Genomic DNA, 18,174 nt, shown 5'->3' with positions numbered 1-18,174 from the left:
CGCAGGGTCACGATGACCACAGCGCCCCCTGGCGGCCCGGCGACCTCACGGCAGCGGGGCGGCGCCGTAATGCCGCTGTGGCGCCACGGGAAGGACCGCGGCTCCGCAGAGACGACAAAGCGAGTTCGAGTCCCTCTCGCGGAGTATCTGCGTTCTGATTCTCATTTAACCCTGGGATGATTTATCTTCTGTGTTGGTGCAGTTCATTCCGAGCACTGTGTGGGCTGCAGCAGGTGGAAAGAAGGGAAATGAGGAGAGCTTCTGCTCGCTCTGTCATCTTTTAGGCGGCCAACACCTTGGGAACAATGCATCGTTGTTTCCTATGTATTAATGGACCACTCTGAACCCACCTAACAGCCTGAGACTTCCAGGCACTGGTTACAGCAAAATAAAGCAATGTTTTCTATGCAGTATGGAAAAAAAAAAAAAAGCTCTGGAAAGGGACCTATAGCAGTGTGCCACAGAGCCCACACAGCACAGCACTGGGAGCTTTCAGCCTCCTGCAGTTAAAGACACCAAGCTCACAAAACGTGCTCTTTTAAATTGCTTTTTATTGAAATGTAGTACATTAGCAAACCCTAATAGGTATACACTATTAACATATTGGCATATACCACGTAACTACAATACAGTGTTATACTTACATCGAAATAGGTCAGGGAGTTCCAAGTGAGCCTCCCAAGGGCCGGAGCGACGCGCCGAGCCCTCACCCTGCAGCGACCAGCCCAGCATGCTGTTTTTTGCACACACACCAATGGTGTTTGTAGTTTTGTTCCCCATTTGCTGCTATGCCCCAGTCCCAAAGGCAGCCTCGGATTTCTCTGCCCTGTTCCGGTGGATGCAGTGCATAGATGGAGCTGTGGCCACAAGAAGGTGCTCCTGGGGAGGGCTTCTAGGATGTGCTTTTGGGCTGTGAAATCCCCCCTCCTCCCCAGTTACACCTCAGCTTTGCAGTGAAATCACTCTGAACAGTTCTAACTTGTAACAAAACCCTACACATCTCTTGCCTTGCAGGAATATTAACGCTTAGTTATTAAGCTTTGGGGGGCTATTTGGGGGCAACACTTTATGCCATGGGTCCCCCACAGCTGGAGACCACAGGCATTACTGTACAAAGAACAAACAGGCAGCCCTTAGCACACAGCACAAGCACTCAGCTCCATGCTGGCTGTGCCAAACATGCCCCTGAGCAGCAGCCCCCACCCCATGCAGCCCCCCCTGCCTCCAACAAGAGCAGGCATCACACTTTCCTTATTTCCAAGATATTTCCAAGCAGCTTTCTCCTAATTTTCCCCCGTGCAGGTAGCTGGAGCATCTCTCAGCCCTCCCCTGCTCTGCCCTTACAGCAGAAAAAAGGAAAAGGAGCGATGAGATTTTTAAATATAACAACACATAAGCAAGCTGTCACAGCACGGCACACGCTCTTCTCCATGGCTAGGGCTGGAAAATGAGGCCACACATGGATGTGCAGTGAGGGGTGATAAGGAGCAGAGCATTGCCTGCCAACCTTGGAGTGATGGGGACCTCGAGGCTGGGAGCAGCACGGCAGTCCCACCTTTGAGCCGTGCAACTTCCCTTGTTGTAAAACCAGATGATTATTAGTGGAGCAAAAACATAGATGTGTTTTAACAGTTTAGTCAGTGCGCCCTCCAGGAAGCACAGCCCTGTAAGTCAGCTCAGCCCTTCTGCCCCATCCTTAGTATCCAAACAAAACAGATGTGCAGAAGTCCCATAGGAGAGTACTAAATACATGTATTTAACTACTTGTCTTTCTTTGGCTTATGTAGGATATCTGGCTATTCCTAAATCGCCCTCACATGCCAAGGCAAGCATCCTAGAAGCAATAGGGCAGCGCAAACCGGCACCAACGCGTGAGCTTACATAGGGAGTACTCATGAGTGGCATTAAGTAAATTTTAACATGCTTCAAATGTAATATTTAATGTTAGTACTATAGGTAAAAAGCACACTTACAGTCTGTTTTTTACTGGCAGTTATCCTCTAAGAACACAAACAAACCTCAATTTTACAAATGTCTTATGGGAACATGCAGAACTTTCAAAAACAGGAGACGTGGAAAAGGGAAAGGGATGGAGGAGTAGCGGATTTAGATCGCTTAGAGAAACATAAGAGGTTTTTTTTTATGTAGAAGTCATAAAATTAATGCTTTCTGATAAAAAACACTTTTGTTTTTAAAACGTAGAAAATCATTTCCCAAGATACTGACAGTACAGCTCTTGGTAGACTGCCATCTACCTTACGTCTATGAAATGACCACACACAGCACCACCATAGTAGAACAAGAACAACGATGCTCATCAAGCTTTTTTTTTTTTTTTTTTAAATTATACTGGTTAATATTAAAAGGAATATCTCAAACTTACCAGCACAGCCCGGAAAAATCACCCATGCTGCTGTGCTGCCTCTTTCCCATCCTAAATACAATACAGTACACAAATGCCTGGCATGGCACGCCCCAGCACGCAGGTAGGGATCAGTTGCTTCAACCAGACTTAATGTTTCCAGTGTTGCAACACCTTCCAAACCCACAATGTCCATTACACAACCATCAGCCCCAGCTGCCTCTCAGAGAAACACTAAGGCTGGAAAAGATCATCTAGTCAACCCAAAGATGGGACCTTTCCTTACCATGTCAGACCCCAGTCAGCACCATCGGCGACAACTCTTTTTCCCCGCTCCTCTGAAAAGGTAGTTTAGAAGTAGGGAGATTTTAATCAAATATAAATGGCATTATTTATTAATTTGCCATTTAGGGCTCTGTAGTCGCTAACGCTCATTTTAATTTCTATCTGCTTTTGAGCTGCCCTCCTCTACTCTGGCACAAAGCTGACTGCTTTGTTCAAAACAAACCCAACCCTGCACTGAGGAAGCCAAGCACAACAGGAAGCAGCGCGGGGAACTTCCTGACGCAGCCCCAGCACCGGAGGTGATGGAGCTGTGACCAGGCAGCAGGGCAGTGCCCAGGGGTGCCCAGCACACAGCATGCCCCGAGCGATCAGCAGTGCTCCCACAGCCCGCTCTGCACGCTGCCTTGCTGGCGTTAATGCCAGAACTGTGACCACTCCGCTCTGTGACACAAGGCACCTCTTGGGTGCTTCTGCGTAGCCTTGGGAGCATCCCATCCCATCCCATCCCACCCCACCAACCCTGGCAGCTCCAGCAGGAGCCACAATGCCTCACTCTGTTTAACTACAAACACCTGGGCACAGCTTTTTGCAACCTGACTACTCAACACTGACAAAAACAAGCCCTAAAGCACCCTGGAGCAATGATGTTTTACTTCCGGATGTCTCTGTTCGGAAGCGCCCTGCCCACTGCCTGGAAGATGTGATGATGAAGTCGGGGTTGCTCAACCTGCACCCCATCCTCGTGCACACAGCTGACATGCAGAGCAGCAAAGCAATGCCTGCAGCCAACTAATCCACCCCGCCCCAGCAAAGGGGCTCCACATCCTCGCCACTTGGTTGGGGAAGGCGGCATTGAAGTTGTGCTCTTGAAAAGCCTGGGGTGTGAGCAAACCTCTAACGTTGGCTGAATTGCAATAAAAGTGCATGTGGTAAATGGAAACGTGGGTATTATGAGAGAAACCTCTCTAACCTTCACACCACCCCTCCTTGAATTACCAGGTCAAGTGAAGCTGACACACAGCAACAGAACATACTCTGTGAATAGGATCGTTTCTCATTTTGCAGAGCTGGGTTTTTCTTTTTCTCTTAAACATCTGTGTTAAAGACACAGCTGAGCCACGCTTCAGGTAAGGATGCATGTCAGCAGACCACTATCCAGTAAAAATAAAAAAAAATGAGCAGGGGAAGTTTTGTAGCAAAAGCTGACAAAATTAAAGCATGGCAGGAAATGCCTTACCCACCTTTTTTTTAGACTTACAGATTTCTCAGTTTCCTATACAGAGTGAAGCCGTGTTTCACATTACACAAATGCATTTCTACATGTACAGTAACTGAGACTGCAATGGAGAAATGTTAATGTTCAAACAGCTCTGCATTGTCCAGGAGGAAACAGAGCAGGAGCCCTCACTCTCCACGTCTGCTCATGTGAGGAGCTCTATGGATGGCTGAACTCAGCTTTCCATCTCCAGGTTATACATTCAGAAGCTTAAAACAATCTCTATTTCCCCACTGCTTCTGGCATGCTCCAGTAAAAATGGATTTTTCATGCTGAGTCCCAAAGCAGTCGCTGCTTTCCTTTATTCCTCTGCTTTCTGCATTCACGTTATTGATGTCAGTGGGAAAGGGCATGGCCTGGAGAATGTGTTTGTTGGTTAACGTTGCAGATCTCAACGTGAGAACAGGATAAGAAGCTTACCTCTCTTTTCTCTGTGTAACACCAACATGCTGGCTTTTAAAAAACCTCAGTGAAAAATTTGGTGGATTTTTTTAAACCCCTCCAAAAAGAAAAGTAAAGCAAGAAAGAAAGCTAATTAGATTTCTGCATATTTCAAAAAGTCTAATATTTTAAGGTAGATCAAGTGCTGGTTCTGTGAACGTCCTCTCTGTAGAAAGAGACTCACGTGACTGAAGCACACGGAAGGACCAAAAATGTATTCTGTGTAGGCCACTTTTCTCCTGCTTCAGTAGAAATGGAGAAAAAAACAGAAGCATCAAGTTCCTTGAAATCTTTCTGCAAACACAGGGCCTCTCTGCTGCATAACGTCAGACCGGCGTGCTGTCGCCCAGGGGTGAGCAGGTCGTTGGAAACTCAACGCACTTGGAAGGTCCCTCTTGGAAGGGGATATTTCACAGTAAGGTTACAGGTTGACCAAGCTATATGGAGTGCTTTTACCAGTCACTGGCCAGCTCCTTTGCAACTAGTTCCCTTTCTGACTCTGCCCAACAATTTGGACCATTAAAACCAGCATACCCCCGTTGGGGAGACGCATTTGCAGTACAAAACAAACTCTTAGGACCACCGCAAAGCCTCTTCTGCACCGCCGAGGCCGGGCCCACACAGCTCCCATGCTGTTACTCAGCAACTTCCATCAGACAACCTTGCTTGCGCTCGGAGGTGCCACCCGCAGAAACCACCACAGCTGTCTTCATCTCCGTGACCTAGAAGGCAGGCTCGTGTTCTGGAAAAAGCAGCTCTTCTTCAGACAAAGGAGATCCATGGAAAGAGTACACAACAATAGGAATGAGAAATGAAAACAACAGAAAGAGGGCCAGGAAGGAATGTGCATTCCTTTCAGGTTTTGTTCTCGTCATAGATGTCCAAAGCAGGCTCGATGGTGGAGAATTCGCTCTCATAGACCAGACTTCGAGGGGACAGAGAATTGCGATGAAAGAAGTGACTGCCTACAAGAGGGAGAACAAAACCTGGTTAGGGACACACAGAAGAACCAAGCAAAGCATCCTTGTGAGTTCTGACTGCAAACACGGAACACGTGAACAACACAGACCCCTCTTAATACAAACCAACAACAGCTGTGCAGGGCGGATAGCAAAGGAGAGATCACAGCCTGCAAGATCTCACCATGCAGGAAAATTAGTATTTACATTGGTACTACCAGTCACTGAGGTGCGCCAGGCTCTGCTGGCAAGGCAGGCCTACTGCTGCCTCCTGTCACATCCCTGCTCAGAGTGACAGAAATCAGCTGCCAAAGGCCTGGATGAAACCACACGTTGCCTTATTCCATGGATTAAACATGTTCCATCTGCTGTGCCATGCTGAAGGCCTGGCCATGGGGCTGGAGGTCCCACAAGCCCACTGGGCCTGGTGCTGAGGTACACCTCACCTTTGTCCCGAAGTCTTTGCAACATGAAGTTGACATTTCAGACCCCTGCCCAACCCATCTGGAGGTGCTGTTTCCAAGCACTGCTTTTCATATGCGTGAGCAACCCTGCCCCCAGCAGTGCTCCCAGATAACACAAGTCAAGTCTGAGCAAGGCTGGGGCAAGCCTGAGGTTTGCACTGTGCCTTGCTTTTGGTTTACAGCTTCACAGGACCAGAAACCTTTGTTAGGTGCCCTGTGTCCTGTGTTGTGCATGGCAGCAATCTTACGAAAAGAGGCACCAACACATTTTCTTACAAAGAACCATGAAGACCCAGCCCTCTTCTCCAAACGCTGGCAACAGTGGCAATACTTGAAGCCAGCACACATCGCTGCTGACAGAAGCTGGCTCTTCAAGTCCACAGACGTATTTTGCGAGGAGCCAGCCCTGCTGGTGTACACAAGGTTCCCTCTGGAAACATCTATCAGATCAGGCCCTCGGCCAAGATATGAAATTACCTGGTTTTTCGATCCCAGCAGGGATTAGCTGGGAGCAAGGCTGCTTAGATTACAATACACCCAGCATCTACGTGAGCCAAACTCAAGGTAACTGAAAATTTTCCAAGATCACCAAGGAGACACTCGGCAAACTGAGATGCCTCCACCTTCAAGCATCAGTGAAGCAAGAAGCTTGGGGGATTGCAGATTCTGTTCTGGCAGAAATCAGGTGCTTAACTCCTCCTTTCTCTGACAAATTCTGAGTCCAGCCCATGCCATTCTACAACAAAGAGCTTACAAATGATACGAAGAATTCAGATACTACTGTTCTCAACAGTTATTCCTTCTTTCCCACTCATCGTAAAGAGGCTCAGAAAAGACAAAGTCATTACTCCACCATTCTCACTCAGAATCAAAATTCTCAGAAGTAAATGAATTCATTTTTGATCACACAGTTTACTGAAACAAGCACTTACATTGCGTAAGAGCACATGCACAGGTGTTTGGAAGAAGAGTATTACATTGGCACATACTTTGCAGAAGTACTTTGCATTGGAGTATCACCAAAACCCACTTTGTTCTTTGTTTTTGCTTTTTTAAAACACTGACTTGAAACAATGACCTCCAGATGGTTCAGTCTCTTCAAAACAAACAACAAACCAACCTACTGTGGAATTGCAGCAGATAAAACTGATTTTGAGATTCTTCTGCTCTGTGTCACAGGTAAGAATCATCTAATTTGTGATGGCTGAGTCTCTGCTCGCTGTTGAAATAAACCCTGGGTATTGCCTGTTTCATTCCCCCTTTTCTCCACCCGCTTACACAATGAACAGCCAATGCTGAAACAAAACAAAAGGGGTTCTGGAAGCTGGGCGCTGCTTTTGTTTTCACTATGCAGAAATCAAACAACGGATTAGGAAGCAGACGGCCACGCAGTCATTTCCTCTGCATGGGGACACTTCCACTCCAACTCTTCAAGGGTGAGCTTTCACCAACAGGCAGGCAGGTCATCTGACAACTGAAAAATTCATCTGAAAAGGGACATGTCCAACACCTCTGAAATTCCTTACTGTGATGTTTTCTTGCTTCTTGGCAACAGAATTGTAACCCACCCACTTCCAGGAGGCTGCACACAGACCCACACTGCTTTGCTTTCATACCACATATGGGACACATCATTCAGCCTTTCTCCAAATGCGCCTCTGATCATTATTTTTTGTTCCATGTATTTTTTTCACCATTACTCCTTTCACCCAGGATTATGGGCATGCTTGACAACACCTCTCAACCCTTTAAAGAAAAAAGAAAGCATGTAATCTACCTACCTGTAGATGAAAGACATTGAAACAGAACATCTCTTTGCTCAGTTTGCTAAATCAGATATATTTTTCTTACTGCTTAAGTCAGATTGTGATCAGCCCCTCCAGAAACCTCACCAGCTACATGTGGCCAACCCACTGCACACAGGGCCGTGTTTCCATACAATGGTTCTTGACCTCCACAAGGAGGGCAGCACAGGCAGGACACCAGAGCACATTACAGCTACCATCAGCCTTGAGTCCTGTACTCAAATTCCAGCTGCGGTTCAGTGCTTTTCAACACATAGATCTGTGCTCTAAATAATCAGATTGGTATCATCACCTGCACTTTACAGAGAGGGAAGTGGAGTCAGCAGGGCAAAGCGACCCAACTATGTTCTTCTTGCAACCAAAGACAGAAGGCAGAGGAGGCTCAGGGTGCACTGCATACTGCCAGCACTGCTGTCCCTCTTTGCTGCCTGCTTGGAAGAGCCCAACAGCTCAGGCCAGCCTGTTTGCTAGCTGGGACATGCTTCAAGGAGCCACTGGCACCCTGTCCACTGTTCAAACACATGGTATTAGTCTAGTTAGGTTTACTGGGTAAATGTATATTTTAAGGTCAGGTAGAAACATCCACAGCTCCAAAATTCAGCTTCTGAATCTGTTCTCCCATTGTGCGCTTACGAGACATCAAGATTTATCCCTCAGGTATGGAGAAAACAAACAGGAAGCCTGTGATCAGTTTTAATGTACTGAAAATGAACTCCTCAGTGTTCTCTGCCACTATTCCTCATTATATAGTTTGGATGAAGTTTTCAGATAACTGAAGTTTGAAAACAAACCCACTAGAGCCTGGAATTTTTCCCGTCCTAAGACGCTACAGAAGCAGGCACAGCTGAAAGGCTGAGATTCACAGACAGCACTGTGGGTGCATTAGTAGGAAGCATCAGCTGCCGTTACCTTTCTGCCCTGAAACACTCAGACACCCTCAGGATGGGTAATCAGGGCCACCCACCAGCATAAACTGCGGTCCCTCCACAGACACAATTTCTTTATACAGAAATACGAACCAGAGCACTTCATCCCAAACAGTTCAAGACACTTGGTTAAGGACAAACTCACCAATCACACTGCTGGTGTCAAGAAATAGGTGAAAAAATACACTTCTTATTTCACAGCCTGTACCCTATATCATGCTCTGTCCTCGTTCCTCCATGCTTTGGCAACAAGCTCAGGTGACAAAACACTGCATTTTTCAAGGAGACAGTCTGCAGACATTGCATGGCTGAGGTTTCTCCGTTCATCCGTGACTATAACGGGGTTTTCCAGTCTTTCAAAAGACACTTATTGTCTTCACGTTTCTTCCAAACTTTCACAAGGACACAGTGTAAAATAATTCTATTAAATGTACTGAAGCTATCACATACTTCATTTTCAATTATAAAAGCTGCCTTCTCAGCTGAAACCTGCTGGACAAATAAGAATTAAGCAACTAGTTTAATGTATATTCTGGCTGTGTTCCTAAATCCTAAAAGCACCGATACATAAAAATAAAATTAAATTCCCTATTTTCCCCGTGCATAAAAAAATTAAATTTTACAGTAAAATTTGTTCTCTCTGTTATTTAATTAAATTAGAAAGTACTGTGTTTCGTAAGTCTGCATCTTTACACCAGAAAAACAAACAAAACTCAGATCAGGTTTTAACTCTGTCAGTGATGTTTTCCTCACCCACCTCTTACCTTCCCCCCATCTCATTAACCTCAACACCAGCACTTGGCTGAGCTGCAGACCTGCATGCTTTGACTGACTGTTGGGAAATTACTTATACACCACTTGCATAAGTGAACTTGTGTGAAACAGCCTGAATGAGGACAGCAGACGAGAGATGTTTTCCCCACCAGTTCGAAGACATGGCAAGAAGGCACAGGTTTGCAGAGTTTCCATCTAACAGCAAAGACCATTATCAATGCTTCATGCCCTAAACTGATCAGCAGTTAACCCTGCAGTAGTATGAAAGAAGGCTTCAAAGACATCAGGGGAAGAAACGTTACTTTTTCACTTGGTATTGGGAAGGAAGAAGTGGTTTAGATTAGCTTCACTTTTAACAGAAAAAGGGTGGGGTGAAAGTAGCAGACAGAAAAGGTTTATGATGTGGTTGTCACGAAAACTCTATTGCCAACCTTAGGCAGCAACTGAAGACAGAAATGGTACTACAATCCTCCCAGTGTGTCACAGGAAAGATTCTGGAGAAAAATATTATTTCACATCAAGTTTCAGCTGAAGTCAAGGTAAGCCCATCACACACCAGAATTCCTCTTCCCCCCTACCGAGTTGGCACTGAGCAATTGCCAGCTATCCCAGTTGGTCATTCCAGTGCTGGGTGGCATCATAAGAATGACACTGCATGAGATTTCCACTTGTTAGCATGGGTGGCCCAAAAGGAAAGGAGATTACAGATCTGCAGAGACAAAATCATTAAAAAGAAACAAAACAATTTGCAAGAGACTGTCAAACAATGCTAACACAATGGCCATGACAAATAAAACTCACAGAATAAGATTTCGTAATTAAAGTTCATTTATTTCTTCACTTTTTTCCTTAATACAAAGCTTTGGCATCAGCAAATTTCATGAAAAAATAGGATGTACTAAATAAACGCTTGTGCTGCACGATCGATAAATGAAGCATAAAAATAGGTGTCTCTCCTCAAGGCAATCATCCGGAAAGCACTTCTTCAATACCATTCTGCTCTGTGGGGCACAAAAAAAAGGTACAGAATATTTATGTTACAGTTAGCACTGTCAATACTCAAAAAATAAAATCCTGCAAGAGGAAGTTAGAGAGAAATGGCTAATTGCACAGGGCTGGAGCATTTAAAAGGCTTACTCCTACACCTTGCAAAGCTTGCCCTTCCCATAAAAAGAGCCAATCAAGCAATAGGCAACAAGAGGAGTTGCAACAGAAAGTAGAAATGCAACTCCCATGAGTACCCACATCTGGTGGATACTACAGACTACAATTCCTTTGTCTTCCTCCTAGCGATGTGGAAATACCAGGAACGCAGATATTCCTGTTTCACATGCACACAGCTTTTCTTCCTCCATGCTTTCCCAAGCTACTCTGGGGTGCAGATTAGCAACATTCAGCTACAGCTATGGTGTCAGCTTGCACATAGTTGGTTGCAACCTCAAGAATTTGACGTGAAAAAAAAACATCCAGTGTATTTGAATAGGCTATTTGAAGATCTAAAACTTTTCCCCATTAAGCTTTTTTGGAATTAAATTCTGCAAATAAGAGAAAAGGAAGATTCACGAATTAGCAGAATGTGAAAAACTCTGATAACCTTGAAGAAGTTGCATCACTTTCCTGAACATTAGCTTGAGACTGTCTAAAAATCCTACACCGGAGGCCACTAGACATCTTCCCAATTGCTGAGAAGGGAACCTTAACACTTGTGTGGCTCTCTGGAAAGTATCTGTATTTATTTTTTTCCTCTCATCTCAACACCAAGAAACTAGAATTATCTTTACAAAGCTATACTTCCATACTGCACAGGGGAGCCTGCTTTCCAATATATCTATGTATCTAGATCACAAGTCCAGATGTTCTGTACACCTCAAACAAGAACAGCCAGCTCTATCTAGCTAACGCATCTGCAGAACAGATTTATACTTGCCCACACACAGAACTATGGAGGAAGACTGGAAATCACATGATAATCATTCCTGGCCCAGCCTGTCTGAAGGGAAGCAGCAATGAGTCCATAAAAATTAAGAATGAATGGGTGTCCGTAAGCACTCCAATGAGTGCAATTCTTAAGCATTTAAAATGAGAGGTCAGAAGACAGGTCAGCTGTACCCACACAAGATGCAAGAAATGGTTGTGAATCATTGCTTACATCTCTCTCTCTCCTAATAGAAAAAGTTACAAAATCATCTAAATATCTTTTTTTCTCAGCTGGAAGTGAGCTCACTGGGGGGGGGGAAAGATTTATTTCATTTATTTCTTTTTAAAATATCAAATGACTCAGAAATTGAGGTGGGAACTGTCAGAGGTGATGGATGGCAGCAATTCCTGGTTCTGCTGGGTGAATTTTGAACACGGGGATTTAATGACAAACCCAACACTTCCCCAGACCACTGATTAAAAAAAAAAAAGCCAACAGATCTACACATTCTCTCTTTTCACCCTCCCTCATCTGTACCTTGTGAGATTCCCTCAGACCATTCAGCTAACTATATATTAAGGAGGAGTTCAGATGTTACCCTGGAACCTACTGCTGAAGGCTTACATTTGAGAAAGGCAGAAAAGGCATTTGGCATTTTGAAAAGTGCATAATTCCTTGTTTTGTTCTCATGGTATTTCTTCCCTACATTGCCTGTGACACACACCCACCAGAAACATATAGAAACAGCCAAATGTTTACTTACTCATTAGCATTCAAGCTAGCTGTGGCTTTGATGATCATGTAGCAGAGTGTAAGGGCACTGAGGAGACCAAAACTGGCAATAATAAACCATTCTTCTGTTGACAAAGGAAAGGGAGGAAATCACTCGTGGGAGAAGGCTTATGTCAAAGCGATGCCAACATTCCCCTCAAACACCACTGGCGGAAGGCAAAGGGCTTCTAAGCCATGAGTGGCACCAGGAAGCGAAGCAGAAGGAGGTTAGCCACAGAGCTACTGACGGGAGAAGGCTAGCAAAGAAGAAGTGGAGAGAGGTGTGGAAAACAAGCATGGCACAACAACATCTCCTGGCTGAGCCCCAGGATTAGCGATAAAGAAAGATTACTTTACAGTGTGAAGGGAAATGTGGGAACGAGGGAAAATGTAATGAAATCTCAGTCCACCCCCAGGTCAGGAGGATGACTGTTATGGTTGGTTGGGGTTTGCTGAGATGTGTCTCTTCACATAAGCATATCGCATTTACTTTCACGCTTCACTTGTGTCTTCACCCCCTCCCTCCTCAATAAATGCCACGTTACTTTTAAAATAAATAAGATCACTTATTTGACAGTAAAACTATCATTTTCCACATAATAGACAGAAAGACAACAGGAAACATAATTTCAATGTTAGTATATAAGTACAGACATTAAAAACAAAGATGACTATTAAAGAACGAGACATTAAAAACAAAGATGACTATTAAAGAACGTTCACTATTCAAAGTTGTCTCTCCTGAAGATGAATTTAGCACATAGTAATAGAGTGAAATACAAACACCTTTGCTGAATATGGCTTTTGGTTTACTCATACGCATCAAAAAATGTGTCATACACAAAATCTAAACATCAACAGCCTTTTCTAAAGCTTTATTTGATAAACACTGTCAGCATGAGCTCTTGCTGATATTTCTCATTTTACCCTGGTATCCCATCTGTCAAGGTAAGTGCTGTGGTTGGGAATAGAGAGCAAAAGCACCTTCTGTGAAACCAAGCAGCTGAAATTGCAGTTAAACTACAGAGCTTTCCCATCCATGACAACAAAAAGAGCATATAAACAGCCTTGGTGTCTGTTCAACACAACTGAAAACACGATGAATGAGAAGTTGAACACTGCAGGTCAAAGTGACATATTGGTAATCTAGATTCTTTGCCAAACATGTTTGGATTTTTTCTTCTCAGATCAAGACAGTTCTGTACCTGGGCTCTGTGTTCTGTGAGATGAGGTTCCTTTAGCAACATTTACTTTGCTCAAGTGTCTGAAGAGACACTCTCTAACGGATTGCATCAGTTACACTGCTTTTACTACAGCAGATAGTGGCACTGGCTTCAAATCCAGATTTTAGATGGATGGAAGGGAAGTACAAGGAGAAAACCAGACTGAATGAATTCTATTTCTGCAGTTCATACAGAAAAGCAACCATTCATGCATCAAATCAAGATTCCATTGCATACAGAAAAATGATATAATTCCACATAATGTATTTGTTACAGAGTTATTATACAACAAAACTCCAGGTAAAATCCAGTCAGTGCATATTTCCCATGCTGTAAGCCCTCATCCATAGGAACAAGTACTGCAGGAATAGTATCCTGAGGTCATATGACACTTGGACAATACTCAAATGGTGGTATGTCAAAAACAGGTTTTTTTAATACAAAAACTTTGTGAGAAAAGCCATCTGCTAAGGGACACCAGAATTCCAGCAGTAATGCTGTCAGGAGGAAAAAAAAAAAAAGACTGCAGAAGTAATAATTGGCTAAGATGTTTACATACGTACAAATTATTGGATGTATTTTGGAAATGGTTTTGGCAATCCAGCTTACACTGGTCACCGAATTCAGGAGAGCTGTTCTGCTGCCATTTTAGTTCACCCACTGTTCTTTGTACGCATTTCTAAATGGATACACAATTAATAATGGAAGTGCTGGCACTGCTGCAGGCAGCTTTTGGTTTCGATACGGAGCTCCCAGAGACACCGAGCTCACCTCCGTTTCTGCAGGAAGACCTTTTATCACAGCCCTGCAGCACAGAGGAGAGCAAAGCAAGAGCCCCGTCCCAGGAAGGCCACAGAACTGTAACGGAAGCCAAAGCAAACTTACTTGTTACAGCAATGTTGATCTCTCCTGACCTCGGAGTGAGCTCCCCATCCTGGGGAAGCTGTGACATGCCGGAGGTGCGCAGGGGCTCCAGGCTCAGGGAGCTGTCATTGGCGAAGTCGCCGAGCGCTGAGCGCCTGCTGGCAGGCTGGCTTCTGCTGAGCCTCTCCATGTCAAAGGCCACGTTATCTGTGCACGGCACATTGGGCTGAAAAACACAGCGATCCCACGTTACAGTGAGGAATATTCTACATGGAATGAATCCGTATACTGAGGATAAAAACACTTCATTTTGCTGCTGCAGCTCAGCTACCTTTGGATCACAGGGTAGAAATGTGATTTAATGTGCTCTTTGCTTTTTCCTTTACTTCTTTCCTCGAAAAAACACTGCTGCTACCTGACAGCTTTTTTACTTATATGGGAAAAACATGAAAAATCCTCTGTAGTTTTTTTTTTTTTTTAAGTCTATTCCCTTGCGAATCAGTCAATAAAAGCAGTCCTCTGAGATTCTACGTGCCAAGGGCTGGTTAATGCACAACCAAGGAAAGGCTGCTGGCCTCGGCCATGGCACTCTGCAGCTCTGGACATGGATTTAACGTGCCAACAGATCTGAGAGCATCTACAGGAGAGCACAGTAAGAACAAGAGCTTAGAGAGAAAACAAAGGAAGACTGAAAGAATTTGGGAAAAGGGAAGACTATAGAGAACGCAGTAGACTTGCAACAGATTAAGAATAACGTTTTAAATAGGAACACAATAGAATATTCAGATTAAGAATAACGTTTTAAATAGGAACACAATAGAATATTCTTAATCATCATCTAGGGGAAGAAACAACCACCAAAAATGAACTTTATCAGCAGCACAAAAAACCTTGTAACAAATGGTAACACAGCCCCACACCCTTCTGACTAAGAGCATTGGAACAGCCTTCATCTTTTCTGCCCTGGAGTCATTCCTTCTGCTCTGAGTCTCAGAAATGGAAGGGAAAAGAGGTTGTCCAGTCCAACTTACCACAATTCCCAGGGCCTTCAAAATGTTCAGTTTACACATTGGACACGTACAGTGCTCACTAAGCCACGGGTCCACGCAGGCTTTGTGAAAAACATGCCTAGGAGAACAGACAAGGCACATAGTATAACTTGCAAACCATTATACTACGCCATGAGAACTGCTTTAATGCACTTCTAAATTGTTTCTTCAAGTCAGCAGGAAAAATTCTGGAATTACCAGCACGTTGTGCTAACTGCAGGAAAAAAAAGAAATAAAAACCTGAAGCTCTTGCCACAAGTTACAATCTCCATTTCCAGGCAGAACCTGGTGCTGAATCAGAAAGGAGGACTGCAGATCCACCAGAAGTCAGTTTCAGTTAAAAGCCAACAAAAATTAACTTAGGTTTGATGTTGTAAGTGCTTTATAATTAGCATGTCTAAGTGAAAAGAACAAGGTTTTGAAAGGCTTTTGCCTACAACTAGCATTGCTTGATATCTGTAAGGAAATTAGCGAGGAAAACATGCCCATCATATGACGGTCACAGGAAACCAAAATCCTTCAAAAATAGAAATGGCAAAAGGAGCTTCTGTTTGCACAGCAGGAGCTCTGAATTGGTTTACACCATCTGAGTCATATCCACAATATAGACGTAACTGCACTGGGATGGCTACAAACCAATAGAACACGGAAGGACTATGCAGACTGCAACATATCTACACTAAAGAAGTTAAATCAATCGTCCTGCTGGCTTTTCAAGATGCACAGAACGAACCCTTCAGTACGTACTGAGGAATAGGTACTGCTGGACTTTTGACATGATTCAGATTTAGAAAATGCTCATAGCTGCCCAGGCTGAGTAGCTGCCTATGATAAGAACACACACCGAGGAACATGTTGGACTGCTCTGTCATGCACATTTAGCAATGTATCCTTTAGCAATACAGCAATCATGAAGAACAGGAGAGGTATGTTGCCTACAGTTCAAATACTTGTACAAAATACAAATTTCTCCCATTATTAGTTCTTAGCAGATTCCCTTTATTACTCACAGAACTTCAAACTGTGTTTTAGAAGTCCTGGGTGACAGAACATAGTTTGAAATCCTCTGAAACACACAATGATGCCATTTTTCTGCATTGGGCAAATTGTGGCTTTTAGTCGCTTATGTTTCCTTTTAAAATTCTCAAAGGCTGTTTCTGAGAGCAGGACAAAACCCAGAACAGCAGACACTGGGACTCCACCAAGCAGGAAAACAGCTTTAATATATCGTTATCAGCTAATCAGTGCTGCAGAAGCACTCAGATCAAGCAAAGCAGGATACCCACATGGATGTCAGCACGCATCCACTGAATGTTACAAGTTCTTTTCAAGTCATTAGCAGTTTGACAGAGTTCAAATGCACCAGGACAGTTCAACTTCTGGCAAGCTCTTTGTTCTTTGCTTTTAGCTTCTAAGCCTTCAAGGACATTTATTAATGCATTTAAAAAATGAGCAGTGCCCCCAAGGTTATTTATTGATTTAGATCAGCATGGCTCTGCCTACTACTCATGCTGTGTCTCTGTTGCTTAAGCAGCTTGCTGATACCATCATCATGGCTCGGGCTCTGTCTGGCTTACTCTTAAAAGAGTTAAAGCAGTTACACAGCAACTAAGACAATAAACACATGAATTATTTTTTATATTAGTCTGACAAAGTGAGCCCTTGCATTTTCTGCCATCATAAACCTTCTCCATCTTCATCCCTCTGTCACTTGGTCAATAGCAAGCTATCCAAGACCATAAATCTGCTCAGCTCCCAGCAAGCTGCCCTAGGTCACGGCTGTGGACGATGCTCCTGTGGGAGCCATGTGTCTGGGAGCAGAGTGTGACATAGCTGCATCCTTGAGGCTGCAACACCCAGCCAGCAGTGTGGCTGGCAGTGCTGCAAGAGCCTCCCATGCGGGCAGGGCTCCAAACAGGTGAGCTGCAGGTATTTTTCCGCTCTGTCAGCATGCCTAGGAAACACCATAACTCTCTCTGTTGTGCTGCACAGCTTTACAAATGCTTGGGATTGCAAGGGGCAGAAGGACAGCCATTGCCATGGGTAGCAGAAATGCTGCTGGAAGGACAGCAGGGAGTGTCACGTTGCTGCTTTTTCAGCAGCATAGAATCAGACACATGTGAATGTGGCTTAGTCACTTTTGCCACTTGCTGCCCCCATTTTGCCCAGGGCAGGAAATAGTAAGAATTTGGATTAAAACTCATTTATTTTAGCATAGTCAACATTCAGCCTCATCCTACCAGCTTGCTGCTCTTTATAAGCTGTTCGTGATTCCTTTAATTCTCTTTCTGCACTGTGATCTTTCTTCCCAGACCATTTTTTGCCCTTTCCAATATTTTTCTCTGTGCTTTTCTCCAGTTCATCACCTTCCTGTTCCCTTCCCTTATCTCTCATCCCTATTTTTCCTTCACACTACCTTTTTCCTGATCATTCTTTACCCAGTGCCCATTCGTCTCCCAGATGCTGTGTGATGCTGAAGTGGAACAATTAAAGAACACTGTTCAGAAGGCTTGACTTCAGCTACATTCCTTCCAATGTTTGCATCCACTGCTTATTCTAAGTCATAAAATGTTATTCACAGAAGACAGAACTGCACTTCAGTTCTCTAGGTCCAGGGAAGAGGGCTACCTTATCCCTGTGCATGAAAAGCTGTAGGTATGGACTTAATGATCCTTATGGGTCCCTTCCAATTTAGGACATTTTGTGACAATAAACTGCTCGTACTGAACATATTTCTTTCTGAAGAACAATGTGAATGACTGCAAATACTGCAGTAGAGTTTCTATCATTTTCATCAGCGGTATGTCTATCCAGACCAGACGCCTCTCCATAGAGGCAGCGTGACAGACCATACTTAACTGGAGAGAACAATTCTTGTATCAAAGGGAAACACCACCTTTCAATCAATGTCAGTGATTCCTACTGTCTAATGATTACAGCTTCCTCAAAATGCACAGTAAGAAAGACTGCTAGTCCTTCATTTGCTTCCTTTTGGTTGATCCCTCTTCTCCGTGAGAAATTTATTTTCTCATCCATCTTTGAGATTCTCCTCCTTTT

General features: G+C 44.0%; 1 protein-coding gene across 2 annotated transcripts; it reads right to left on the bottom strand.

Moving 5' to 3' along the window:
• Positions 1–533: 533 nt before the first annotated feature.
• On the bottom strand, positions 534–16,286 carry LOC100543264 (E3 ubiquitin-protein ligase RNF130-like). 2 transcript variants are annotated; one of them, XM_010719132.3, is made up of 5 exons: positions 15,358–15,515; positions 15,100–15,196; positions 14,090–14,294; positions 11,974–12,067; positions 10,098–10,293 (listed from the first exon to the last, which is right to left on the bottom strand). In XM_010719132.3, exons 1-5 carry the CDS (start codon positions 15,387–15,389, stop codon positions 10,278–10,280), a joined length of 444 nt encoding a protein of 147 aa, XP_010717434.1. In that variant the 5' UTR covers positions 15,390–15,515; the 3' UTR covers positions 10,098–10,277. The 2 variants fall into 2 exon arrangements, with proteins under 2 accessions (XP_010717435.1, XP_010717434.1); XM_010719133.3 differs by lacking the exons at positions 10,098–10,293; positions 11,974–12,067 and adding an exon at positions 534–5,329 and having other exon boundaries at positions 15,358–16,286.
• Positions 16,287–18,174: the final 1,888 nt, after the last annotated feature.

The sequence above is a fragment of the Meleagris gallopavo genome, chromosome 15, assembly GCF_000146605.3.
Source record: "Meleagris gallopavo isolate NT-WF06-2002-E0010 breed Aviagen turkey brand Nicholas breeding stock chromosome 15, Turkey_5.1, whole genome shotgun sequence".
Classification (NCBI taxonomy): Eukaryota; Metazoa; Chordata; class Aves; order Galliformes; family Phasianidae; genus Meleagris; species Meleagris gallopavo.
This window is presented reverse-complemented; position numbering and strand designations above follow the sequence as displayed.